The sequence below is a fragment of the Pavona decussata genome, unplaced genomic scaffold (assembly GCF_977016875.1).
Source record: "Pavona decussata unplaced genomic scaffold, jaPavDecu1.1 SCAFFOLD_143, whole genome shotgun sequence".
Taxonomy (NCBI): Eukaryota; Metazoa; Cnidaria; class Anthozoa; order Scleractinia; family Agariciidae; genus Pavona; species Pavona decussata.
In genome coordinates this window covers 1,699,014-1,720,976 of record NW_028145556.1, presented here as the reverse complement: position 1 = coordinate 1,720,976, position 21,963 = coordinate 1,699,014, and the positions used below count along the sequence as shown (strand labels likewise).

At 39.6% G+C, this 21,963-nt stretch overlaps 2 protein-coding genes and 1 non-coding gene across 3 annotated transcripts in view; 1 reads left to right on the top strand and 2 right to left on the bottom strand.

Moving 5' to 3' along the window:
• The window catches only part of LOC146466539 (type II inositol 1,4,5-trisphosphate 5-phosphatase-like), a 38,435-nt gene extending 33,560 nt beyond the window's left edge, over nucleotides 1–4,875 (top strand). Inside the window, exons 18-21 of the transcript XR_014867994.1 lie at nucleotides 2,078–2,202; nucleotides 2,979–3,089; nucleotides 3,648–3,763; nucleotides 4,762–4,875. The gene's annotated coding sequence lies outside the window, so the exon portion shown is untranslated. The remainder of the gene's footprint in view (nucleotides 1–2,077; nucleotides 2,203–2,978; nucleotides 3,090–3,647; nucleotides 3,764–4,761) is intronic.
• Nucleotides 4,876–12,400: 7,525 nt separating this feature from the next.
• Trnay-gua (transfer RNA tyrosine (anticodon GUA)) lies at nucleotides 12,401–12,486 on the bottom strand. The gene is given in 2 exon segments: nucleotides 12,401–12,436; nucleotides 12,450–12,486. It is a non-coding gene; the product is annotated as a tRNA-Tyr (tRNA).
• A 1,028-nt stretch (nucleotides 12,487–13,514) lies between these two features.
• Nucleotides 13,515–21,963, bottom strand: part of LOC146466535 (dynein axonemal heavy chain 8-like) — a 109,027-nt gene continuing 100,578 nt past the window's right edge. The window contains exons 86-94 of the mRNA XM_085127027.1: nucleotides 21,490–21,603; nucleotides 20,598–20,709; nucleotides 19,013–19,143; nucleotides 17,868–18,161; nucleotides 16,902–17,018; nucleotides 16,119–16,328; nucleotides 15,448–15,522; nucleotides 15,132–15,218; nucleotides 13,515–14,323 (exon numbers count right to left, since the gene is read on the bottom strand). Coding sequence (XP_084983153.1) covers nucleotides 13,997–14,323; nucleotides 15,132–15,218; nucleotides 15,448–15,522; nucleotides 16,119–16,328; nucleotides 16,902–17,018; nucleotides 17,868–18,161; nucleotides 19,013–19,143; nucleotides 20,598–20,709; nucleotides 21,490–21,603 — 1,467 coding nt within the window. The 3' untranslated portion in view covers nucleotides 13,515–13,996. The remainder of the gene's footprint in view (nucleotides 14,324–15,131; nucleotides 15,219–15,447; nucleotides 15,523–16,118; nucleotides 16,329–16,901; nucleotides 17,019–17,867; nucleotides 18,162–19,012; nucleotides 19,144–20,597; nucleotides 20,710–21,489; nucleotides 21,604–21,963) is intronic.

Below are 21,963 nucleotides of genomic sequence, written 5' to 3'. Positions count from 1 at the left end.
CGATTTTCTCGCGGTTCTGATCTGAAGCACCTGCTCGAAAACACACCTTTAAACAGTTGCCATTAATTAAGCAGGATGATTAGCATGTAAATCACATTTTTGTCAAGCTTTTATATTGACAAAAAAAAAAAAAAAAAAACAATAATAATAGCGGATGGCGACTGGTTTGTCAGGGGTTCCTAACACAAATGGACTCGATTACCAGCTGAGGAATAAGCCCGCGCGGGGAGGCCCGACCTCGGAGAGCGGCGGTAATCGAGCGAAAAACGCAAAGAAACAGATGAAAACATGAGGCTGCAGGTCGAGTGCTTTTAGTGCTTCGCGGTGTTTGGAATCCGTGATAAAGCACGAAGACTGGGCTTTTGACATGACTTCTATAAAGTAAGTTCTGACTAGAGAGTAGGAATAGAGCTAACTTTTTTTATTAGTGGAAATATGAAAAGCCAGCACCGACGGGTGATAGTTGTCATTGTTCACTATGGTTTGATATTTTAAAAGCTCACCGGCACAAGGGTATTGTATACTCATTTGTATTGACCAATCGCTTTCTATTTTGCATTAATTTAAGTTGCTGAGTGAAAATCTTAACGCGATACCAACGTGAACAAGTTCTCATATGAACACACACGGTGAGGCGAAATCTCGGGAACCGAGCCAGCTCTGTTGACCAGGCTCTTATGAAGAGGCACTCTAACCAAAAAACGTCTCTTTGTTTTTGTTTTTGTTTTTTTTTTTAGTAGCAACTTTTTAAATGAGGTGGACCTTTTTTGCTGTAAACATTTTGTTTTACTCTTCACTCCGGCTTGCTTTCCCGCAACTCGGACATTGACTCAGTCCCAGATCTCTCTCGGTGGTAGGCAGAAAATATTAAATATGGCGCCGGCCGAAAACACTCTCGATGCTGTATTAAGTCTTCTATCTACTTGACGATAGCTACAAGAAAGTGGTATTATTCTTATTATCTCGGCGTTTTAAAATATCCATTTCCAAAGCTTCGTAATCAGAGATCATGTTGTAAAATAAATGAGTTAACCTCGCCTGTCGACTGAAAATTGTGAAACAGAAATATAGAGTACACGTTTTCCCCGGGATAGGAATGAACAAAGGTAAAAATTTTGATTCTTCTAGGTTTCTAAACATCTGTAAACATTTATTCGCCTAAAGGAGTTTCAGTAGAATTTAGGAATTATATGTACCGTAGATTTCCCTTTTCATCCCACCTTTCCTCGTTTATCAATTCCATTATGGATGTTTTAGTCAGTTTCTAAGATTTTACACTTTAAAAGTTCATGTATTCGTGGTATTTCCTTGTACTGAAAGCTTTCAAAAAAGCAGGCTGTAAATACACTAATCATAATCTCTTGAAGCTACAAGTGATAGCTTCTGATATTATTCAACACACTTTCTCAAACTCATTAATAGTTCATCAAGATAAAACAAAGAAAATCACTACTGTGACCGTGGTTTGGATATGTGATCCTAATTACCATAAAATTTTGCCAACTTTAACCTTGAATTTCTCCAAGAATTATTGATCATTTGAGAAGCCATACTATATCAAACACTCGAAAGTGTGTTTCATCAGATAAACAAACACCTCAAAGTCCCTTAAAAAAAACTCGGCTGCGCCTCGTTTTTTCAACCTTCTTCACAGTGTTTGGATATCTGATGAAACACTCTTTGTCGTGTTTGATATATTACGTAACACTACCCAAATATGGTCATGGTGCACTGAATATTTGTCGTCCGTTGTCAACAGATATCCTGCGATATACGTAATTTGGTTTGTTGGAAAAAAATGGCAAAATAAAGATAGTCTCCAGCTTCTCTGCAATAAAACTGTGCTTTGTTATCAATGCATTGAATAATAAAACAATTCTCCTGTTCAATCTTGCGGAATATCCCCTGATTTTAGGCAACTCAGCTACGGCCTTGTCGGCTAAGATTAGGCGATATTCCACTTGATTTCGTATGTTATTAAAGAAGAAGCGTCCCTTTTCTGGAGGAATCCATTAATTTAGCTTAGTTACAAACCACGAAGAGTTGTTATTAAATCCAGTGTTCTTTATCTCGGTAGGGTCAACCAAACAGGTTAAACTGACTGTATATGTTGATAAAGAACCGGCCAGAGCCATGAACTCTGGTGAGAAGAAAATTGAGGACATTCTTGTTTTGCATCTGGAAGGAGGAAAGGACTTCTTTGTATCCTTGATGTCTATTGTCATTGACTGATACAACAACAGTGGCAAAAGTAAACAACAACAACGGCTACAGTAAACAGCAACCACCACAACAACATTGGCAACAGTTTCTTCCCGTGGGTGTTGTAATTATACGATAACGAAATGGCAAGGAAGGAAGATCATTATTTGTTCTGTCAAACGTTTACAGATATCAATACACAACGATACAACTACAAAGTTTTTTTGGTGCCTGGAAAGTCAGAGCTAGAAACCATGGGCTTGTGAGGCTTACAAATATTTAATTTTTAGCTTTAAAAAGGCGTTACGTGATTTTTTCATTAATTCACCAGATCCCAACAAGCCCCGGACATCCACAACGTGCTACTCATAAGACAAATGTGAATTACTGATGTCGCTTGTATTGAAGGGACTATGTCAGCTGGGGCACATGCGCAGTAGAGTCCGGTTGAAACTAATTTGCATACAACTCGTCGCGGGATTTTCGCTTTCTGCCATTGCAAAAGCTTTCAAAAATATTGCAACAAACAGCTTCGGTAATTATTAAAAAACGTATGTAAATAAAAAATTCAGCTAACTTTCCGAAGATGAACGCGATTCAAACATGAAAACAGCTTCCTGAACTCTCCGACGGAATTTGAAAGAGGTATGGGCAATGATTTCAAACTGCTTCTCATCAACGCGCGCATGCGCCTGGGGTGACATAGTCCCTTTAAAAATACCTAAATTAAGACCTTTCTGCTCCTGGATTGTGTTATGCTTCTTAACACCAGACAGGTATCGGTGAGCGGCAATTATGTTCCCAGTGTGTTTGGTTCATCTATCGAGGCACTAGTGCGCATGTACGGACCTATCAAGGAGGTACCAGTAGCTATTCTTGTTGACTTGGTAAGTGCATTCTTTTTACTACTGGGGTGGGGCTGGTGAAGTTTGTTTGCGCAGTGGAAACATTATTGTTCAGCGGGTTTGTTTGCGTATAAAGGTGATCTCTGGGGGAGGGGATGGTTGGTAGAGAAGGACGAAGGGTGATCATACTTTTCTGCCTGTTTCTCCATTCATTATCAAAACAACAAGATCAAAAAGCAAATGTATTTGCTCTCTGAGTGACGCCAGGGCGATGAACTTGAAATCCCTGATTATCAGAGCGATTTAGAATCGCTTTTACAGCATACGACAAACGTGACATTCGCGTTTATGTTTTCTTGAAAAAAAAAATCAGATGAGAATAGTGCAAAATTATTCTGGGTTTTGATACTAACGCAAAACTACTCAATTTTACTGAGAAACTGAAAAACAGCGAGCGGCAAATGTAGGATAAACATGGTCACGTGGTCATTTCTACCGTTGTCGTTTGCGGTAAACGTCATGGGCTGAAGTCGTTAGCTTGACTCCTCGGGCAAGCTGAAACACTTCGTGACAGTTATATGGAGTTGTTTCTTCTTTCAGGAGCATATCAACCCTCTAACGCCTTCCACATCATATCATCAGATAACCAACCGCTAGAAATTCCTAAAGAACTGTGGCTTTTAATAGATCACTTGTTCAAGTGTGGCATGCGCCAGGTAGGAAAACTGTTAAATTACAGTCTTGACGTTAAACCTCCGTGCCATAAAGAGCTTAATCTTACATTTGTCAATTCTGTCACAGAATTCTGTCGGAGAATAAAACGTAACTTCAAAAAGAATTACGTTTTGGAACAACAATAAAACAACCAGGCGTGTAACAGACCGATGACTCGTGAATTACGTTAAGCTGTGCTTTGCCCAAACATCATTCCAATCGAAACATAGAGCAATGATATTTGCAGGTCTATGTTACTCTCCTTGTTAAAATACTGGAGACGGGAAACTAAACAGTGCATAAAGAATACGTGGATGTTTCCGTCGTTCTGCTCCAAACGAAAAAAGATGGTTTTCTATGAAAATTCTGATTGAATTTCTGGATCAGTTTGGTGCAAATGATTAGAACCCAGGGTCTCTCTTTTTCCCGATATCTTCTGAACTGATGGTTGGGCCTTTGTCACTCGGCGGCCATGTTGAGCCTCAGGAGAATAAAAAGCTTTGTTTTCGCATGGCAAGCCTCGGCTAGACGCGAATTCAATCGAGGCTTGCCGTGCAAAAACAAAGCTTTTTATTCTCCTGAGGCTCAACATGGCCGCCGAGTGATAAAGGTGTATAGTAGACTACGAAAAAGATTTTAGTCAACGTGTGATAAAATACAGACAGGGCCGAAAGATATCATGAACTATATCCCGGTTCAATCTTCCTAACTATTTTTGGAATCTTTTCATTCCACTCTTGCCACCAAAGCTGTGAATGAACATCAGCCTTTCCATAAGGCTTACTTGCCTTTTGTTGCATCCCTCAGGGACCTAAACAAGTCTTCAGAAAGTTATTCATGGTCGTCATTTTACTCTGATGAAGGCAGCAGAAGGGCTGCCGAAAATTTAGTACTTTTATACCTTTTTAGGTCAGATAGTTATTTTTTAAGAGTTTTATCATGGACACCGACCGCAAAGCAGTATAATCTTCCTAACATTTGACTGATTATTTTACTGAAGGAGAATATTCTTAGACAGTCTGGGTTTGAGAAGGACTTGGAAGAAATCCGGACACATTTAGACTGTTGTAAGGGCGGCACACTGCGTATCCTTTCATTACTGTTTCTTCCTTTATATGTGTTTTATAGTTTCTCAAAGGCATTTCAGTCTGAGGTTACATTTATTTCAAAACCCAGTACCTGTTGATAATTTCAGTAAATATTTTGACGCAATGAACATACTCGGAGTATCTTTCATTCTTTTCATTTATTTCCTTGACTGTTCAAAGCTGGCAGCGTTTACTCGGTAGCGGAAGCTTTGCTTATTTTCCTTGAAGCGTTACCAGAGCCAGTGATCCCTTACGCGTTTTACCAGAGAGCACTGGAGTGCTGTAATAACTACATACTCTGCAAGCAGGTAAGTCAAGCTACTAAAAGCTACTAACTACCAAAAACAAACAAACGACTGAACGAACAAAACGAGACGAAACACTACTTTTGCTGTTCAAGTTTGAAACCAGTGTTGTTAGGTGAATCACCTCAGCCTGCAAACAGTTTGTTGTGATTTTTGTTGGTGTTGTTCTCACGTTAATAGTTGCATTCAGGGTTAACTTTACTCTTTATGTTTTGCAGTTAATATTTCAAATTCCTCAGAGCCATCGTAATGTGTTCACGTACATCAGCGCCTTCCTCAGGGAACTGTTACTACATTCCAATGACAATAAACTGGACGCTAAAACTCTGGGTCAGTACTATCACTCTACTTTTTACTCTTAGTCGCTGTGAACCTCATTATGAATGCGAGGCTAAGTGCAAAGCTTTTCATATAAAAAGTAGTTTTGTTTGCATATGAATGAAAACTAATTTTTAAAATTAAAACTTTGCACTTAGACTTGCTTTCATAATGAGGTTCAATACTAGTTATCCAATGCTTTCGAGTGGTATACCGTGAAATATTCCACGAGTGACTTGATGTTTCTTAAGGCGAGTGTGTATACTAAGAAAAAAAACCAAGTCATGAGTGGGATATTTCATGGCATACCACGAGAAAGCACTGCATAACTAATTTATCCCATGCCACTTATTGACTTAACACAAAACGTCACTCTTTAATGCTTTAACAGCAAATACAAAAAAACGCGAAGCGACTGACACAAAGATTTTTATTATAACCGAACGACGGTTAAACTCAACTGAACGAGTGAAAAATATTCAACAGATTGGAAACGTTTCTTGAAAGTACATAATTTTGATAAAAAAAATTAAAAGATATAAATAGTTTCTGCTCATTAAATGTATAAAAGCCTTTCAACAAAAATTTGAAGTCTAAGTGTAGGCCGCGACGAACGCCGGGATTTTTTCGTTAAATACTACCCGTTGCATACCGTAGAATATGCAACACGTTTCTAGCTTTCTGATTGGTGGTATTCTCTATGGCATGGGATAAAATCAACTAGGAAATGGCCTATTTTCCTTGCTAACAAAGTTCTCTGTTTGTTGCAGCCACCTTGTTTGGCACGCTGTTTTTACGCGCTCCTAAGAGCAAGGAAGCAGGACTGAGCAAGAGAGCCATCAATCAACTTACGCAGAAGAAAGCAAGGTTCATGTATCATTTCCTGGTCAACGAGTTCGGTCCTGACTGACCGTGAAATTTCTGAAATAGCTCATAAAATCAGGAATAGGATTTTAAAATATGGAAGGTTTTAGATTTTTTATTCAGCGCGAAGCGCAAAACTGCCACCTCTTTTAATTATAATTTAAGTTTGTAATTACTGATAATTTTTTTCGTACAGTTAGGCTATCCTCAAATCGGAATTGGAGAACAGTTTTTAAAAGGGCGGTGTTATAGTGATCATCCAGTTTTTACGATAGAAAATTTGCTAACTTGATATTTAAATTGCTTGAAGGCACTATAACACTTGTCCTTTTTGTTTGCGTGTTGGTAGTTTGAGAAAGAGACTGTTTTGTCGAGACCAGTGAGTTTGTGTCGCCCTCCTCTCCGCTCTGCGCCGCGAAACTATAATAAAAGTGGTACACTGCTTACGCATTGCTGCAGTTGGGAAGTTGTTCGATTTATATTCCCACTTCGTCGTTTCTAGGATTTATTATATTCATGTGGCAGTGCACGCTGTGTAATGTTGCGACAACTGAATACATGTAGCGTTTTTTTTAGTATGTATTAATATTAGCCACGCGCTTTGCACAAATGTAAAATAATGATTTTATTGTTTAAATTGAAATCTAGTCGTCAATTACATGTAAAAACGTGATTACCGATGGCAAAAAATAAGGAACAACGGCATATTCAAAGGAACACAGCTGTAAAGGTACCATACTCAATTTTAGAGCTAACGAGTCATCTTTTTCTTTAATAGTTATGCTCCTTACTATTGACTCGATGTTGAATGTAATGCAACTCTTTTTCTCGACAGCATTTTGCCAGCAATTTATTTATTCTCCGCAGGTAATATTATATATAAGAGCTCGAATTTTTTACCTTGTAGCACGAATCAACTTGGACACCTATCCTTGGCTCGTAAAACCATCCAAATCATAGGGGACGTTTTTGCTCTATGTACCTGGTTTAAATAGCGTACATTCGTTTTATATTATCCTGTTGAGCTTTCCATTCACACAAGATGTTGTTAGTTTATCTTTAATTAAAATCATTCAACTGAAGGAAATTATTTTTTTGAAATATTCAGACTAAATAATAAGCACTGGTAAAATTATACAAGTAGGGCTAAAGTTCGGTGTGAGCATGACTGAAAATAAAGGTAAAAGTTTGAACTTTGGTCGGGATGTTTTCTTGTGTTCCACGACGTTCAAGGATCTGAAGGCCCCAGGGGAAAGTCCCACATAAAAACGAGGCGGGGCGTGGGGTGGGAGAGGGGAATTCTATTTGTCAGTCAACTTATTTGGTACCTCTTAGGAATAAAAATGAATCAGAGCCACGTCAACAAAACGAGGTTCTTGTACCTTTCGAACATTTACGAAGATGACCTCGTCATACCGGGATTTAGCCGAAAGGGCGCACGAAAAATCGGTGTGGAGAGCGAACGGGGCGCGGACTGGAGGGGATGTGGGCCACATCCGGGTCCTCTTGCCGTGTTTTGTGCGCCCATATCCCCTCCTGCGGAACCTGTTTACAGGCTAAAGCGTTTTCAGTTTGGGCTGCCGCTGGCCTCCCATGTTCCGTACAATCCCGGTTATAAACCTCTCCGCTTATAAGCCCCCCTCGGTTATAGGCCCATCTATTTGTAAACAAAAATTTTATTTCGGTCATAACCCCCCCCCCCTCCCCCGACTTCCGCATATCGGCACATCCATTTCCAATTAATTAAGCCCTGATAAAACCCTTGAAGAAGATGTGGAGACGGATGACTCAGACGATGACGTTGACGATGATGAGCAAGACAAGTTTGGAGTGTAAAGCCTCAATTAACCTGTAGAACTGAGATCAAGGTCTGATCTTGTTTTGTTATGTTCCGATTGCAGTTTAAGTTAGAGTTTCGAATTTGGTCTTTAGTGAAAAAAAAAGTATGTATTCTTGTCAGTTTGTTTCGAAAAAGCGGCGATTTTATGGAGACATGGAGTCTCAATAGCGGCAATTTTAAGAAGTCTAAAAAGCGGCAATTTTAAGAAGTCTTAATAGTGGCAATTTTAAGAAGTTTTAATGGCGGCAATTTAAGAAGTCTTAATAGTGGCAATTTTAAAGAAGAATTTTAAAAGCGGCAATTTTAAGAAGTCTTAATAGTGGCAATTTTACGAAGTTTTAAAAGCGGCAATTTTAAGAAGTCTTAAAAGCGGCAATTTTAAGACGTTTTAAAAGCGGCAATTTTAGCAAGTGACTTCCTTTATTCCTGTATATTTAAATAGGGTGATTTTCAAAACTTTTGTGAGTAATTTTTTCAAAAGGGACTTCGCCTAGATACTTCCGCATAATGATCCAAAATTATTTTAGGCCTTCCTAATACAGTTTTGCAGTAACCATGAAAAACGTGTCGAAGAATGTTTCGACATTCCCGAACCTACTGAGATCAGGGTACGAGATTATGTAGAATGAATAAAAAATATATAAAAGACACACACCTACTTTTTAAAATTGAATTTATTACTTCACCGATAACCGTGCGAGATTTCCCTAGGGTCATTTGCTTTTGATAACAAATGCCGTATATTTATAAGTGTGCATTGTTTAATGTAGACTTGCCACAAGTCGACTTCTTTGAACGAAGAAGTCGCGACATCGAGCGACGAACGAGGGAACCAAAACCAACATAACGTAAAGAGTTAAGAGGGAAAATAATATTGGAAAGAGCTTTAAGAAAGCCTATGTTTAATTTTTTCATCCTACTGTCAAATTCAAAGTTCAAATTTGAACTGTAATGTATTTTCAATTTCAAGATCGGTGGAATATCCATTTGGATGGCGTTAATCGTTTCAGAAATTCGGACTTACTTGTAGCTACTTGTCATGATTACGAAAAAGGGGGGGGGGGGGGGGAGGCGGGGGCTCTTTGGCAAACTCAGGGTCACCTTTAACTTTCGTAGCACTACAAAAATAACTGTTTTCGGAGGAACAAAAACGTCATTTTAAATGCGAAGTACGAGTAAGATGAGCTGGATTTTCAAAAAGTAACAATGGCTCAGAGATTCGGAAAATATAATCCAACAACAACAAATTTTATTTACCCCAGAGTCTATACAGAAAGCATTTACAATGTAACACATAAATAATAAGGGTACTGGCTACCTGAGTGAAATAACCTTAGAGTTAAAAATGCCCGGCCAGGCATCCAGTTAATAGAAAAAAATTAAAACTGAGAATCCGAACAGATCAAACTATATGTTACCCTACACAAAACGTGCTCAAACGCCTTTAAAACGTCATCAAAATTATCAAAGTGAAACACCATAAGCAGTTTAAAAAACATTTTTTAAAGTATTTTGCATTTTAAGTATTTTAAAGGTTCTTGTTTGGTGCCCCTGGCTACCAGCTTGACGTCGGCTGTGTTAGCTTAAAGCAATTAATTTTTTGCCCGTCTACAAATTTTCCCTCATTATTTTTACCACCTGTTATAGCTCAGAAACAAGAACCTGTTTGTGAAACCATCGGTAAAATATGTCATATTCATATTTAAGATCCGTTGTAACTGACGATGATGGAAGATCAATAGTCTAAATATGTTTTCAAAATCAATATGGGAGTCGTGCAACCTCTGTTCTGTTTGTTTGTCAATTTTCAGAATTTTTAACAAGGAACAGAAGTCTGTAGTTATCAGACGAAACCGGTCGGGGAATAGACCTTGAATAAGTGAACAAGATTTTCATTGTCTCCAAGCCTTTCTGTTTAGGCGAGTGCAAAATTATTGGGTTGGATCAGTTCCTCTGATCTTCTGCATATAATGTTTCTGCAGATTTTGGCAACTGCTGTTCGTAGACAAGGTAAACGCCAGCAGTACAAAAACGGGTTTATCGACGAATTTAACATCACGGCAACCTCTGTAAAGTTCAATGCCTTCGTCCAATCCCCAACTGACGTGAGTTCATAAATGCTTATAGAAATAACTGCAGGGAAGTAACACAGAATCATGACGACGAAAAACACAAAAGTGTTTAATGCACTTTTCTTTAACTGAATCATGTTCGCGTTGGGTGAGGCGCTTGAACTCTGAGTAACTCTTTGCTGAGCAAAAATCTGAAGTTGATGCCGATGAACAATGCGATAAATGGTGATGTAACAAACTGATGAGATTAAAAGAGAAATGCAAATAACAATAACTGTTAGGATCAAATACACTGTACGATTCCAAAAGTAAATAACAGAGAGAAGGGAGATGATTAAACATATTGCGACTGACGTAAGCGCCGCACGTGAATTAGTCATTAATGTTGGATATCGCATGTGATAGTGAAGAGCAAGGAGTCGATCCACGCTTATTGCTGTCATTGTGCAAAGTGAAACACCACAAGCAGTGTAAGAAGCTAATTCCATAAGAGGTCGCATAAAACCAACAGTTGTAAATTCGCTGGCGATGTAAAGTGGTTGAACAAGAAATCCAACAACCAGATCTGAGATAGCGAGACTGCAGAGAAAGACTGTGGTTCGTGAACGAAGTGATGGCGTTCTATGGATGGCGGCTAACACCAAGCTGTTACCAACAACGGCTATAGGGATGAGCAACCCAATTAAAACACAGTAGATAATAACAACGGATTCAACATTCGTTGGAAAGTGATCCTTATCAGAGTTTGTCATTTTAACTGTTTAGTGTGTTCTTTATCAAAGACAACAAGCGCTCACTGAATGCTGTCGATTTTCTCGCGGTTCTGAAGCAGCTGCTCGCAAACACACCTTTAAACAGTTGCCATTAATTAAGCAGGGTGATTAGCATATAAATCATATTTTTGTCAAGCTTTTATATTAATAAAGAGGAATAAAAAAATAATAATAATAATAGCGGACGGTGACTGCTTTGTCACACCCTTCTCGGGGAGGACCGACCTCGGTGAGCGGCGGTAATCGAGCGAAAAGCGCAGAAAAACAGATGAAAATACGAGGCTGCAGGTTCAGTGCTTTTAGTGTTTCGAGTTGTTTGGAATCCGTAATAAAGCACGAAGACCGAGCTTTTGACATGACTTCTATAAAGTAATTATTGACTAGAGAGTATTGAATAGAGCCAACCTTCTTTTATTAGCACCGACGGGTGGTAGGCGTCATTGCTCATTATGGTTTGATATTTTAAAAGTTCACCGGCATAAGGGTATTGTATACTCATATTTATTGACCAATCTAGGAGCGCTTTCCATTTTGCATTAGTTTAAGTTGCTGAGTGATGCCATCGTAAACAAGTTCTCATATGAACACCCACGGTGAGGCAAAAATCTCGGGAACCGAGCCAGCTCTGTTGACCAGGCTCATATCAAGAAGAGGCGCCCTTACCAAAGAACGTCTCTTTGTTTTTGTTTTTTTTCACTCGCTAACTTTTTAAATGAGGTGGATCTTTTTTGCTGTAAACATTTTGTTTTACTCTTCACTCCGGCTTGCTTCCCGCAACTCGGACATTCACTCAGTCCCAGATCTCTCTCGGTGGCGGGCAGAAAATATTAATTAAATATGGCGCCGGCCGGCCCACTCTCGATGGGTTCGATGCTGTAAAGTCTTCCATCTATTTGACGACAGCTACAAGAAAGTGGTATTATTCTCTTTTTTCTCGGCGTTTTAAAATATCAGTTTCCAAAGCTTCGCAATCGGAGATCATATTGTAAAATAAAGTTAACCTCGCGTGTCGACTGAAAGTTGTGAAACAGAAATATAGAGTACACGTTTTCCCCGGAATAGGAATGAACAAAGGTAAAAATATTGATTCGTCTAGGTTTATAAACATCTGTCAACATTTATTCGCCTAAAGGAGTTTCCATCCGCTGGTAGAATTTAAGAATTATATGTTCCGCTTGCTCGAGTTCGCAGGCTTTAATATTATTTGAACCCTGTTTATGTTTCCCATGCTCAAATTTCGAGAAATTTGTTTATTTTCGAAAACGGTATTGCTCTTTTTTTATAAGAAAAAGCACTTAGTACCAATTTAGCTCAACAATTTTTTGGACGAAAAAAAAAAGAACTGACTAAAACAAAAATTAATAAATAAATAAAAAATTTCCTTCGAGCCGGATTCGAACCAGCGACCTAAGGATATCAACTGAACCACTACAGTCCTCCGCTCTACCAACTGAGCTATCGAAGGAACCACGCCAAGAAACGGAAAAATTTACTTATATAAATGTCTCTCGTATTACGTAATACACTTTTTATTCCGTTTCGTTGGTTTGATACATCATCAACATTACTAAAAGCCTTCAAAGGAGTAGCTATAAGTTTGATATCCCTAAATGTTTAAGACATAAATATCTCTCAACTGCTTACAAGCCATTCAGCGTGCTTGGCGGTTTGGTAAACTGGGACTGCATCCGGAACGCCTATCTGATTTTGGATTCAAACCTCTAAATTATCTTCTAAACATTACAATCTTATTATGACGAGACACACGTTTGGGCCAGAAAAATAGTCATTTAATTACACAATATTGAAAACCGCCTGGGATGGGGGGGAGGGAACAATACAACGAAGAGGCTTACGAACTGGCGATGAACTAGCACTGGCGAGAGAGACACCTGGATTGCGCTAAGATACGATCACGTGGCCATGTTCATCCTATATTTGCCGCTTACTGTTTTCAGTTTCTCTGTCAAATCGAGTGGTTTTGCGTTAGCATCAAAGACCAGAATTAGTTTGCACTATTCTCATCTTTGTACCCCTTATTTCAAGAAAACATAAACGCGAATCTCCCTTTTGCCGTAAACGCGATTCTTAATCTCTCTGATTATTTCGTTGGGGGGGTCTGGCTCCGAGAAATGATCGGAACTGGTTAATTCTCAGCTTGCGACTACAAGCGCCGAGGAACTTTATCTCATTCTATCGCATCTAACTAAACCGCTCTCCGTTTGACCAATTTTGAAGTGAGGCCTCGACGGCTCCCAATGCCGGTACATTCGAGATCTTGGGCAATTTCAACTGAAACTGTCACTGCTTGCTCCAAATACTTGCTCCTGAAGATGACTTCCGCTCAGATTTGTAGAAACGTCAGTCAGTCACCTCAAACAGTCCTTCTCAACACTACATTCAACCATAAACTCCCGTTTTGGCGAATCACCATAGCTCTCAAACATCCTTGGATAGTGATTTCTCGGAGATATAAATCAACATCGACACAACTACTTCAAAAATAATTTATTTAGTCTTCTGTACAAATGTAAGGGCGTCGTGAAATAAATTAAATTCACTCTCAACAAGTTCCAAGGGGTGTTCTAAATCTACTCCAAGACTGGACGAGCGAGAAGAACACACGAGCGCTCGCACGACCGCGCGTTAGCCACATACTCGCGTGTTCGTCTCCCGCGAAGCTAAACTGATTCTGTGCGTCTGTTCTTTTGTGCATAGGAGTCGCAGATGAGTGCTTTCTCACTAACTTCTCGAGCTATCGCCCTTGGGCAAAAGAATGACTACCGGTAGTCTACAAACAAACGGACAGACCACAGTTCATAAACGTTACAAGTTTTACACACTGACCAACGTCAAACGTTCAATATTTGGATACACGATTGTAAACACGGAAGTTGAATGAGTTGTGGAGTAAACAAAAATTCAACTTCCGGAAAAAAATACCAACTAAGTTGTTATTTTTGTAAGTTGATACACTAAAAAGGCCTCAGTGTGCTAGAAAGCCCTCTGAGAGGCCAGCGCGTGGAAGGTACATCTTTGTTTTCCACATCCAACAGCATAACAGGCTCCCGCGCACAAATCCTGGAGGAGAAGCATGGGCACGAGTATGACACAGCAGCCCGCACGGGGTCATTGAGAGAAGCTTTGTCAGTCTGAGGAAGGGCCACTATATGCACTACCGGGAGAGGGGTAGGGCCGGATTTAGGCGGCGCATCCAGGAGGTCCCCTGTGGTTTTCTCCCATGCACAGCCCCACAGGTAAATACCATACACGAACATTCCGTCCAGCGGTGGTTCTCTTAACTAGTAAAAGAACAAAAAGAGAAAATGTTAGTAAACTGTACATGAAATAACCCTTTTAAAACCAAAGGGCACTTTTCCATCCATAGGCCAAGGGGCTAAAGAATATTAACCTGCCAAATGTTGTTTAGAGGGTAATTCCAGGAATTCTTGGATAAAACTATGCGGGACGGGACGGGACAGCCAATCACAAAATTTGATTTTTGTCAACTTTTCCAGAGTCTCTCCTGGCGACCAACCACCGGCCAAAGAGCCTCAGGACTCTGGGTGCGAGATTGAGTGCATAGTAGTTTGCAGTTACGGATGGCGAAGATGAATACGGATACCAGCTTGAAAAATTAAGGCCGACGTTTTCAAGTCCTTCAATAGATATTCTATAGTCTCATTTTCATTGGTGATCTAGAAGCAATTCATGTCTGCACAAAGTATTTAAATATATGGATATACGTATTTGTATCTTAGTTGTGTTAGTACCCCATTGTAAGTAGTATTTATTGTTGCAGCAGAGTACTGTATTTTTTTTTTGTATTGTAATGTAAGTAATTGTGTTGCATTAAAAAAAAAAAAAGTATTCAAATATAAATTTAGAATATTTTTTACCAAAACCGATGACGATCATAAACGTTTGGTCGCATTTATGCTGTAGTATCAAAGTTGGAAAACAACAAAAGGAAAGAAAGACAATGTTTGGGAAACGAAAAGGATGCCTCTATTGAACGCGGTCTTCGTAAAGTAGAGTTTAGTTTCTTAGAATGATGGTGGCTGACGTGAACCGGCCAAGACAGAGCAGATAAGAACATTGGATTCTCACGTGATCTTTGTCTCTTCCAGTGATCTCTGTTTGGAAAACAAACGGCTCTGTCGCCGAAGGTTTCCCTTCTGCGTTTCTCACGGCCTCCTGCAAAACAAAACAAAACAAAACATAATTAATAGTGTGGTTTAAACTTGACTTACATCTCACTTAAATTTCAGTATGTCTTTGACAACTTGTAAAAAATAATAGATGAGGTAGATGGGCTTCGGATTTTTATACAGTTTAACATATTTTAATCTATTTTTAACGTTATAATTTGTAATTAAAGATATGCATTTTTATATTTTGCAGATCATTAATGACTGTCATGTACCTGTTTAATGATGGACAGAAACCTCCGCGGGTTAAAGAACGCTCCAAGCCAATATGCTGGAACTTTTTCACGACCCTGAGAAAGAAAGAACGCAAACAGCAGTATAAATGTGGACTGAACTCACATGCTCACCAGCTTAGCGCGCTGATATCTTCGCTAGCAGTTCCTGGATTTTGGGTTGTTTCGAGAGACACAATGTGAGCCCTTAACAGTGTAGAAAACCCATAAACCGCTATGTTTGACATTATTATAAAGCCGTTTAAATGTTAACTTCTCCTTGAACAAATGTGGCGACCCTTGTTTGTGTGAGCCCGACACTTGTTGTGCAATGTAGGTACTATTTGTTTTGTTTTTACTTTCTATTTCAGAAAGCTTTTTTATAATTTTATATAGTTTCTAGTTTTACGTTTTTAAGCGCTGATGAAAATAGTCTTATTGATATCGGCGCTATATAAGTTTTATTATTATTATTATTATTATTATTATTATTATTATTATTATTATTACATGATTAGAATTTCGGCCCACAACACGACGAGGAAAATCCCTGAGCAAAGTTAATGTTTTGAAAGGGCAGCCAATGGTTTTTTGAGCAGAGCATGCGAGAATCTTTTATGAGATCTCTGATGGCATCCGGGATTTTTATCTACAACATCCGGGAATCTTTTTACCTGGACAATAATCCTGTCTATGTGCGAGAAGCGGTTGCCAAGATCAGTAAACCAGGCAGCTAAGCTCCATGTGGGGGGAGGGGAGGAATCGCCGCCTAACTGACTCCACTTGTGTGGGATTCGCTGGTGATACAAATCGTCCGCTGCGTCAAGCAATTCTTCACTGACGCGGTCACCGCACATTGTCTGTTCAGTCGCCGCCTTTATTGACTGCAATAGTAACACAACTGAATAAACAGACTAGCAAATACATTTTGCAAAAAAGCACACTATTTTGGAACATAAAGGGGGTTGGTCCCCTTACTGGCCAGCGTACTGAGAAAGAAAAGCGCGACAAATCAGAGCGTAAGCTTTTGTTTATTTTGGGACATATCTCCGATATTCTGAAATCAGATCTAAAATACAAAGAAATCTCTGTTGAAAAAGTTCACCCTTTTAGTTTTCCTTTGGTCATTTGGATATTTTCGGTCCTCGAAAATGGAAACGGCAGTGATTTTAAGAAATACTCAAACTACGCCCTAAAAATATTATACGAGTACAGCCGCCTCTAACCTCTGCTAGGCAGTAGAGGAGAGAAGACCAAGAGCCTGCTGTAGTCGCAGTCTAGTCTCAAAATTGCGCTTTTCAAAGTTGTCAGAAGTTGTGGTGGGGACAATCATCCACCCCTCCCCCCACCCCCCACCCCAGTCCAAAAAGTCCAGGAAATCCGCGAACCAATCCCAAGGTTCGTGTATGAGACGAATGACATTTTAGTATGCATAACACAAAAATTGTGTGGTTTACCAATAACGACTCTCGCACAGCTGCTAAAAGCCTATGCATGCACTCCATTTCCGCTATCACGAAAAGATTGAAGGGATTTGCACCTCCTGACTTCTTCATGCGTTCATACACACTTTCCTGTAAATAATTAAATATAGAATAGAATACTTTAACAATACACGTTAAATAAAGCTATCAATAGCCCTTTTCACGGTTAATGTTTCTCATTTGCATTACAATGTTATCCAACGTGGATGCGAGGCAATTTCGGGCTAAAACTACAAAATAGCCCGAAATTGCCTCACATACATGCTAGATTTCATTGTAATTCAAATGAGCAGCGTTAACCGTGAAAAGGGCTATTGTGTAACAAAAAAGGTTATCGTATGTAATATGAAAAGAAATGGGGAGAACAAAGGGAAAATAAATGGTAGATTGAGTGTTTTATCTCACATTCAAGTGATCCACAGCTAAAAAAGGTTGAGCTTTTAAAGGAAGGAGAACTAATAACAAATTGAAAAACTCATTAGTAATTCATAAGCCCATTGACCTATCAAATGGTCGATAAAACATCACGTGGAGCGGTTTTAAAACCCGATAAAACCTCCTCCTTATTGGTATGCGGTGTTTAATGTTTTTCTCGAATGCTAATTTCACGTTCACAAAAGTATCATTGCTATGAACTCTCTTGACACACACTTTTCCAGGAATGTTTTGAAGCCGTTCAAAAAACTCGCAGCACATGTTTTATCGGGTCTAGAATCACTCGGCTGCGCGTCATGTAAATATTACTTGAAGAAAAATGCACCTAAAAAAACATTAACAAGCAAACACGTTTTGGCTAATTTGGCCAACAACAAAAAGAACCTCAAAAACAAATAGAAATAGTTAACTTTGAGTTGTAAGGAGGGAAAGAAGGCGAAGAAAAACCTCATGTAAATAAGACTTCGATCGCGTGAATCAAGAGGTTGGACTGCGTTCACAAACCTTCGTCCAAACTTTTGGAATCTTTGCCAACATTGTCGTACAAACTTCATTAAGATCGACCTCTTTCCGATTACGTAACGACACAAGGCTGGCACTTGCAAAGACCCCTGACTCGGCAACACTGATTGAGCCTGCTCCGATGGTGTGAACCGCTGAACTCTGCTGTATCACTCCTGAGGATGGCATGAGCGTGGAAGGTTCTAGAACAGCGTGTGTGAGTGTGTCTGATGACGCCATACGATCAAGCAGGTAGTTTAAACGAGTGAAGACGTACTGCTCATCTGCCAACTGAGTCTACAACAAAACAAGAAAGAATAATGAATTAGTGAATGACCATCGTGGTTATGTACGCAACTTAAGTAGCTGAGAAAAGAAAGCCTGAAAAAAATTCAGACTTGAACGGGATTCAAACCCATGACCTCTGCGATACCGGTGCAGTGCTCTACTAACTGAGTTATCACGCCAACTGGGAGCTGCTCATTTTGTGAGTTCGTTATATACTCGTCAAAGTAACAGAAGTGAAGTATATATAATACACATTATTTCATATATTCCACTTCCAAGAAAGAATAAGTAAGCGTTGTTGTTAATATTACCGCTTGTCATTAATTATATTAGACTTTTGATAGAAAAATGTCCTAAAAAACTGATTTTCATGACTGTTCTATCTTGGATGCGAGGGATACTTCTCTCGCACGAGGGTTTCACGGAGAACACGTGAACAAAGTACAAGCGGTGATAACGAATGTACTCGACGAGGATCCACCTTGTTTAGGGGTAGGGAAGGTTACACAAAACACCACCTGTCTGGAGAAAATTACCAAAACATTATTGGCATCGAAACTGAAGATGGTACATTAATACTTCGTTTGTTTTCTTTATTGATATGAGGGGGGGGGGGGGGGGAGGCTATGCATATGATTGGGGGTTCAAACAGAGACCACCATCTTTTAATATTGTGGGTGGGTGGGTCCTGTCCAAGCAGAATAATTTTGACCATTTCCCAACTATTCTTCACTACCATAAAACAGGATAAAACCTGTTGCGTTTTTGTCGTGACCTCTCATGATCATCTATGGCAGTGTTACCGACGCAAAGGTATCTTACTCACCTAAACGGAGGGGTGGGTAGCGCATTTCACTCACCTCAGGGGAGGGGTGTAGGCCGCATGCTTCAGGAACTTCGAGCCCTTCACCAGGAAACCCTTCCAATGCTGACCAAAGGTTGTTAAGCCTCACGTGACTGCTGAATAGCGCAGAAGGAAGCTTGTACTTGACTGAGAAGAAAAAAACAAGAATCTAAGATATTTGTTTTTGCCAAGGTATACGATACGATACTTTATTTATTTATCCACGGTAAAATCTTCAGTATTACATTATAATAAGAAAGTATCAAAAACTCCACAAGTTAAAATAAAAATACTGCTTTACAAGATTGCCGTGTGGGAATCCCGACTGACAATTGTGGTAAAGACGACCGATTTCCCTTTTAAAGTGACCAAGAGAGTCTATTTTCCGTAAATTGACGGGTAGACTGCTCCATAATAGCACCATAATAGTAGCCAAAGCTACGCTTGCGATAGTTCGTGCCTGGCTTTGGCACGGTCCAAACAGATTTGCACACGTTGTTTTGTATTTATGTGATCGCATGTTTCGGGAACGTTAACTGACATACAGTAATATATTTATTAAGGATAACAAATATGACTAGAATCCCATGAGAAAGTCTTGGGTGTAGTGATCACCTCATGCTAGGGAAACTGCAGCCTACGAAGCAAGTGCGTTTTTCGCTATATTTGCGCGGTCGAAGAGCGAAAAACGCACAAAACCTCAACGGAAAGTGGAAAAGCTTGCTATGCAGGCTAAGGAAACTGGATTTAGTTCATCGCCTTTCTGGGCACCGTCCACACCAGTGTGCTTTCGATTGTTTTTATTCGAATAACCGTGGTTGTACAGTGTTCGTTTTTGTTAACTGTTTTGGGATTTCACTCCTCGACAAAAACCCCCATTCCCCTCCTCCCTTCGATTCCCGGAACCTCCCACACATGTGCTAGCCAACAACGAGATAAAAAAAAGAGAGATTTTTGAAAACACACGTTTTTCAGCTACACGTACTCGTTTTCTTTTTTATTTTCTTTTTTTTTTTCCGCTGTCTACACGTAAACGAATGAAAACAAATCGAAAACGCTACTTCGATATGCGACGTTACTGTTTTCGAAAACCTCCGTTTCCATTTGACTTGCCGTTAACACGTAAACAATAAATATCCGTTTTCCAAAATCTCCACTTTGAGTTGCGCTTTTGAAAATCTCCGTTTTCACTGTAGCCTCTCACGTAGTCGTTTTTACGTGACTCGTATGGGGAGGAGATGATACGAGTGCCCGAAAGACGACTCCGTGGGAGGCTATTTTCATTGTGTTTTCGTTCGCAAACACGAGGACGTGAGGCCTGATCGGATACACAAAAAAAATCCGTTTTCAATAAAGAGCGATCGAAACGAATACGCGTCGCGGGCACCAGCTGGACAATAACAGTTGTGGATCCATATTTGTTTTGAAAATGGAAAGCAAAATTAGCCTGCAGAACAGGCGTTAGTTTTTGCGTTTTTCAGGCGAGCGGAGGCAAGCACGAGGCGAGCGCGGAACGCGAGTCAGGCGCCACCGCGCTCGCCTGGCGCTTGCCTGTTCTGGAGGCTATGCAAATCGGCCATTCGTTCCATTCAAATACTTACTCTTTGTAGCTTCAAATTCCCGTTTGACTGCCGCAGGACTGATCCAGTAATCAACCATAGCACTCAGGCCCTGGCGGTCGAACTCGTCACTCATACTCCTGCCGTATATTACCTGCAGTTATACAGTAATGACTCACAACACGGCACTGCACGTGACTACTAGGGTTTGGAATTGGGTCAGAAATTTAAAGGGGCAGTGTCACCTATTTTAAGTGTCACTTTAAATAGTCAAAAAACATACTTGTTTCAAAATATTGGTTGAGGTTTGTTAACAATAACGCTACTAGTGCACAGAAACTAGTAATTATGTTTGGTTGCGGATGGCTAGGATGGAAGTGGATTGCAACTGGAAAAAATTGGCCAATTATTTCAAGTTCTTCCAGTGTTTTCATTTAGAGAAGTCGCTAAAAGTTGACTATGGTTTGTTCTTCCTTCGAGAAAAACCTTAATATTTTCTTCCTGATGTTGTAAGAGCAATTTCATGCTACAAAACAGGTTCTTTCTTTCTAATTGTAAGGACTTTGTGGTCGTTGCATTGATTGGCTACGGCTGGCCGCCCAATCATTGTTTAGGATATCTGGGCATCCAGAAGTTTTTACTACCATAATAATAATAATAATAATAATAATAATAATAATAATAATAATAATAATAATAATAATAATAATAATAATAATAATAATAATAATAATAATAATAATAATAATAATAATAACAATGACTATTACCGTGCCAATCGAAAGCCAGCAGAGGGGAGTCCCCTCTGCTAATGGGAGACACCCAACTTTCTTAACAACCTATCCAAGATACAAATGTATCAACATAAAATCGAATCTGAAACTACTAATAATAACATGTTGAACGGCATAATGAACAGTATACTGCACTTTACCTCTGTTATCATGTATCGCAGTCCATTCCATTGAATGCTTCTACTCGAGCCAGCAGCCTGAGCCATCAGGTCTGTATTGTCCTGAAACTCGCGTACAGCAAGGTCCAACGCTTGCTGCAAAATGAATAAAATAAGGATAACAGCTGAGAACCCGCACAGTAGAATCTCGCTACCCGAACTCAGGTTAAATTAAATTTCTTGCTAACTTGTCCCAGGGTTATTTTCCCTGCATTCCCTTCATTGTACGAATGCGGGATTCCCGGAATGGACTAAGGAAATATTGGTCTTTTGTAGTAAGGATACGAATCAACAGTAAATTCAATCCGCATACGAAACTGGGCACGTATCGCACCTGGGTGACAACAAAGGGAAGCGAGCTCCCTCAGAAAGGCACCAACCCTTCTCTACGTTATTTTATATACACACCATACCAATACCAGCTCAAACTAACTGCAAGGGTTTGTTTAACATTCT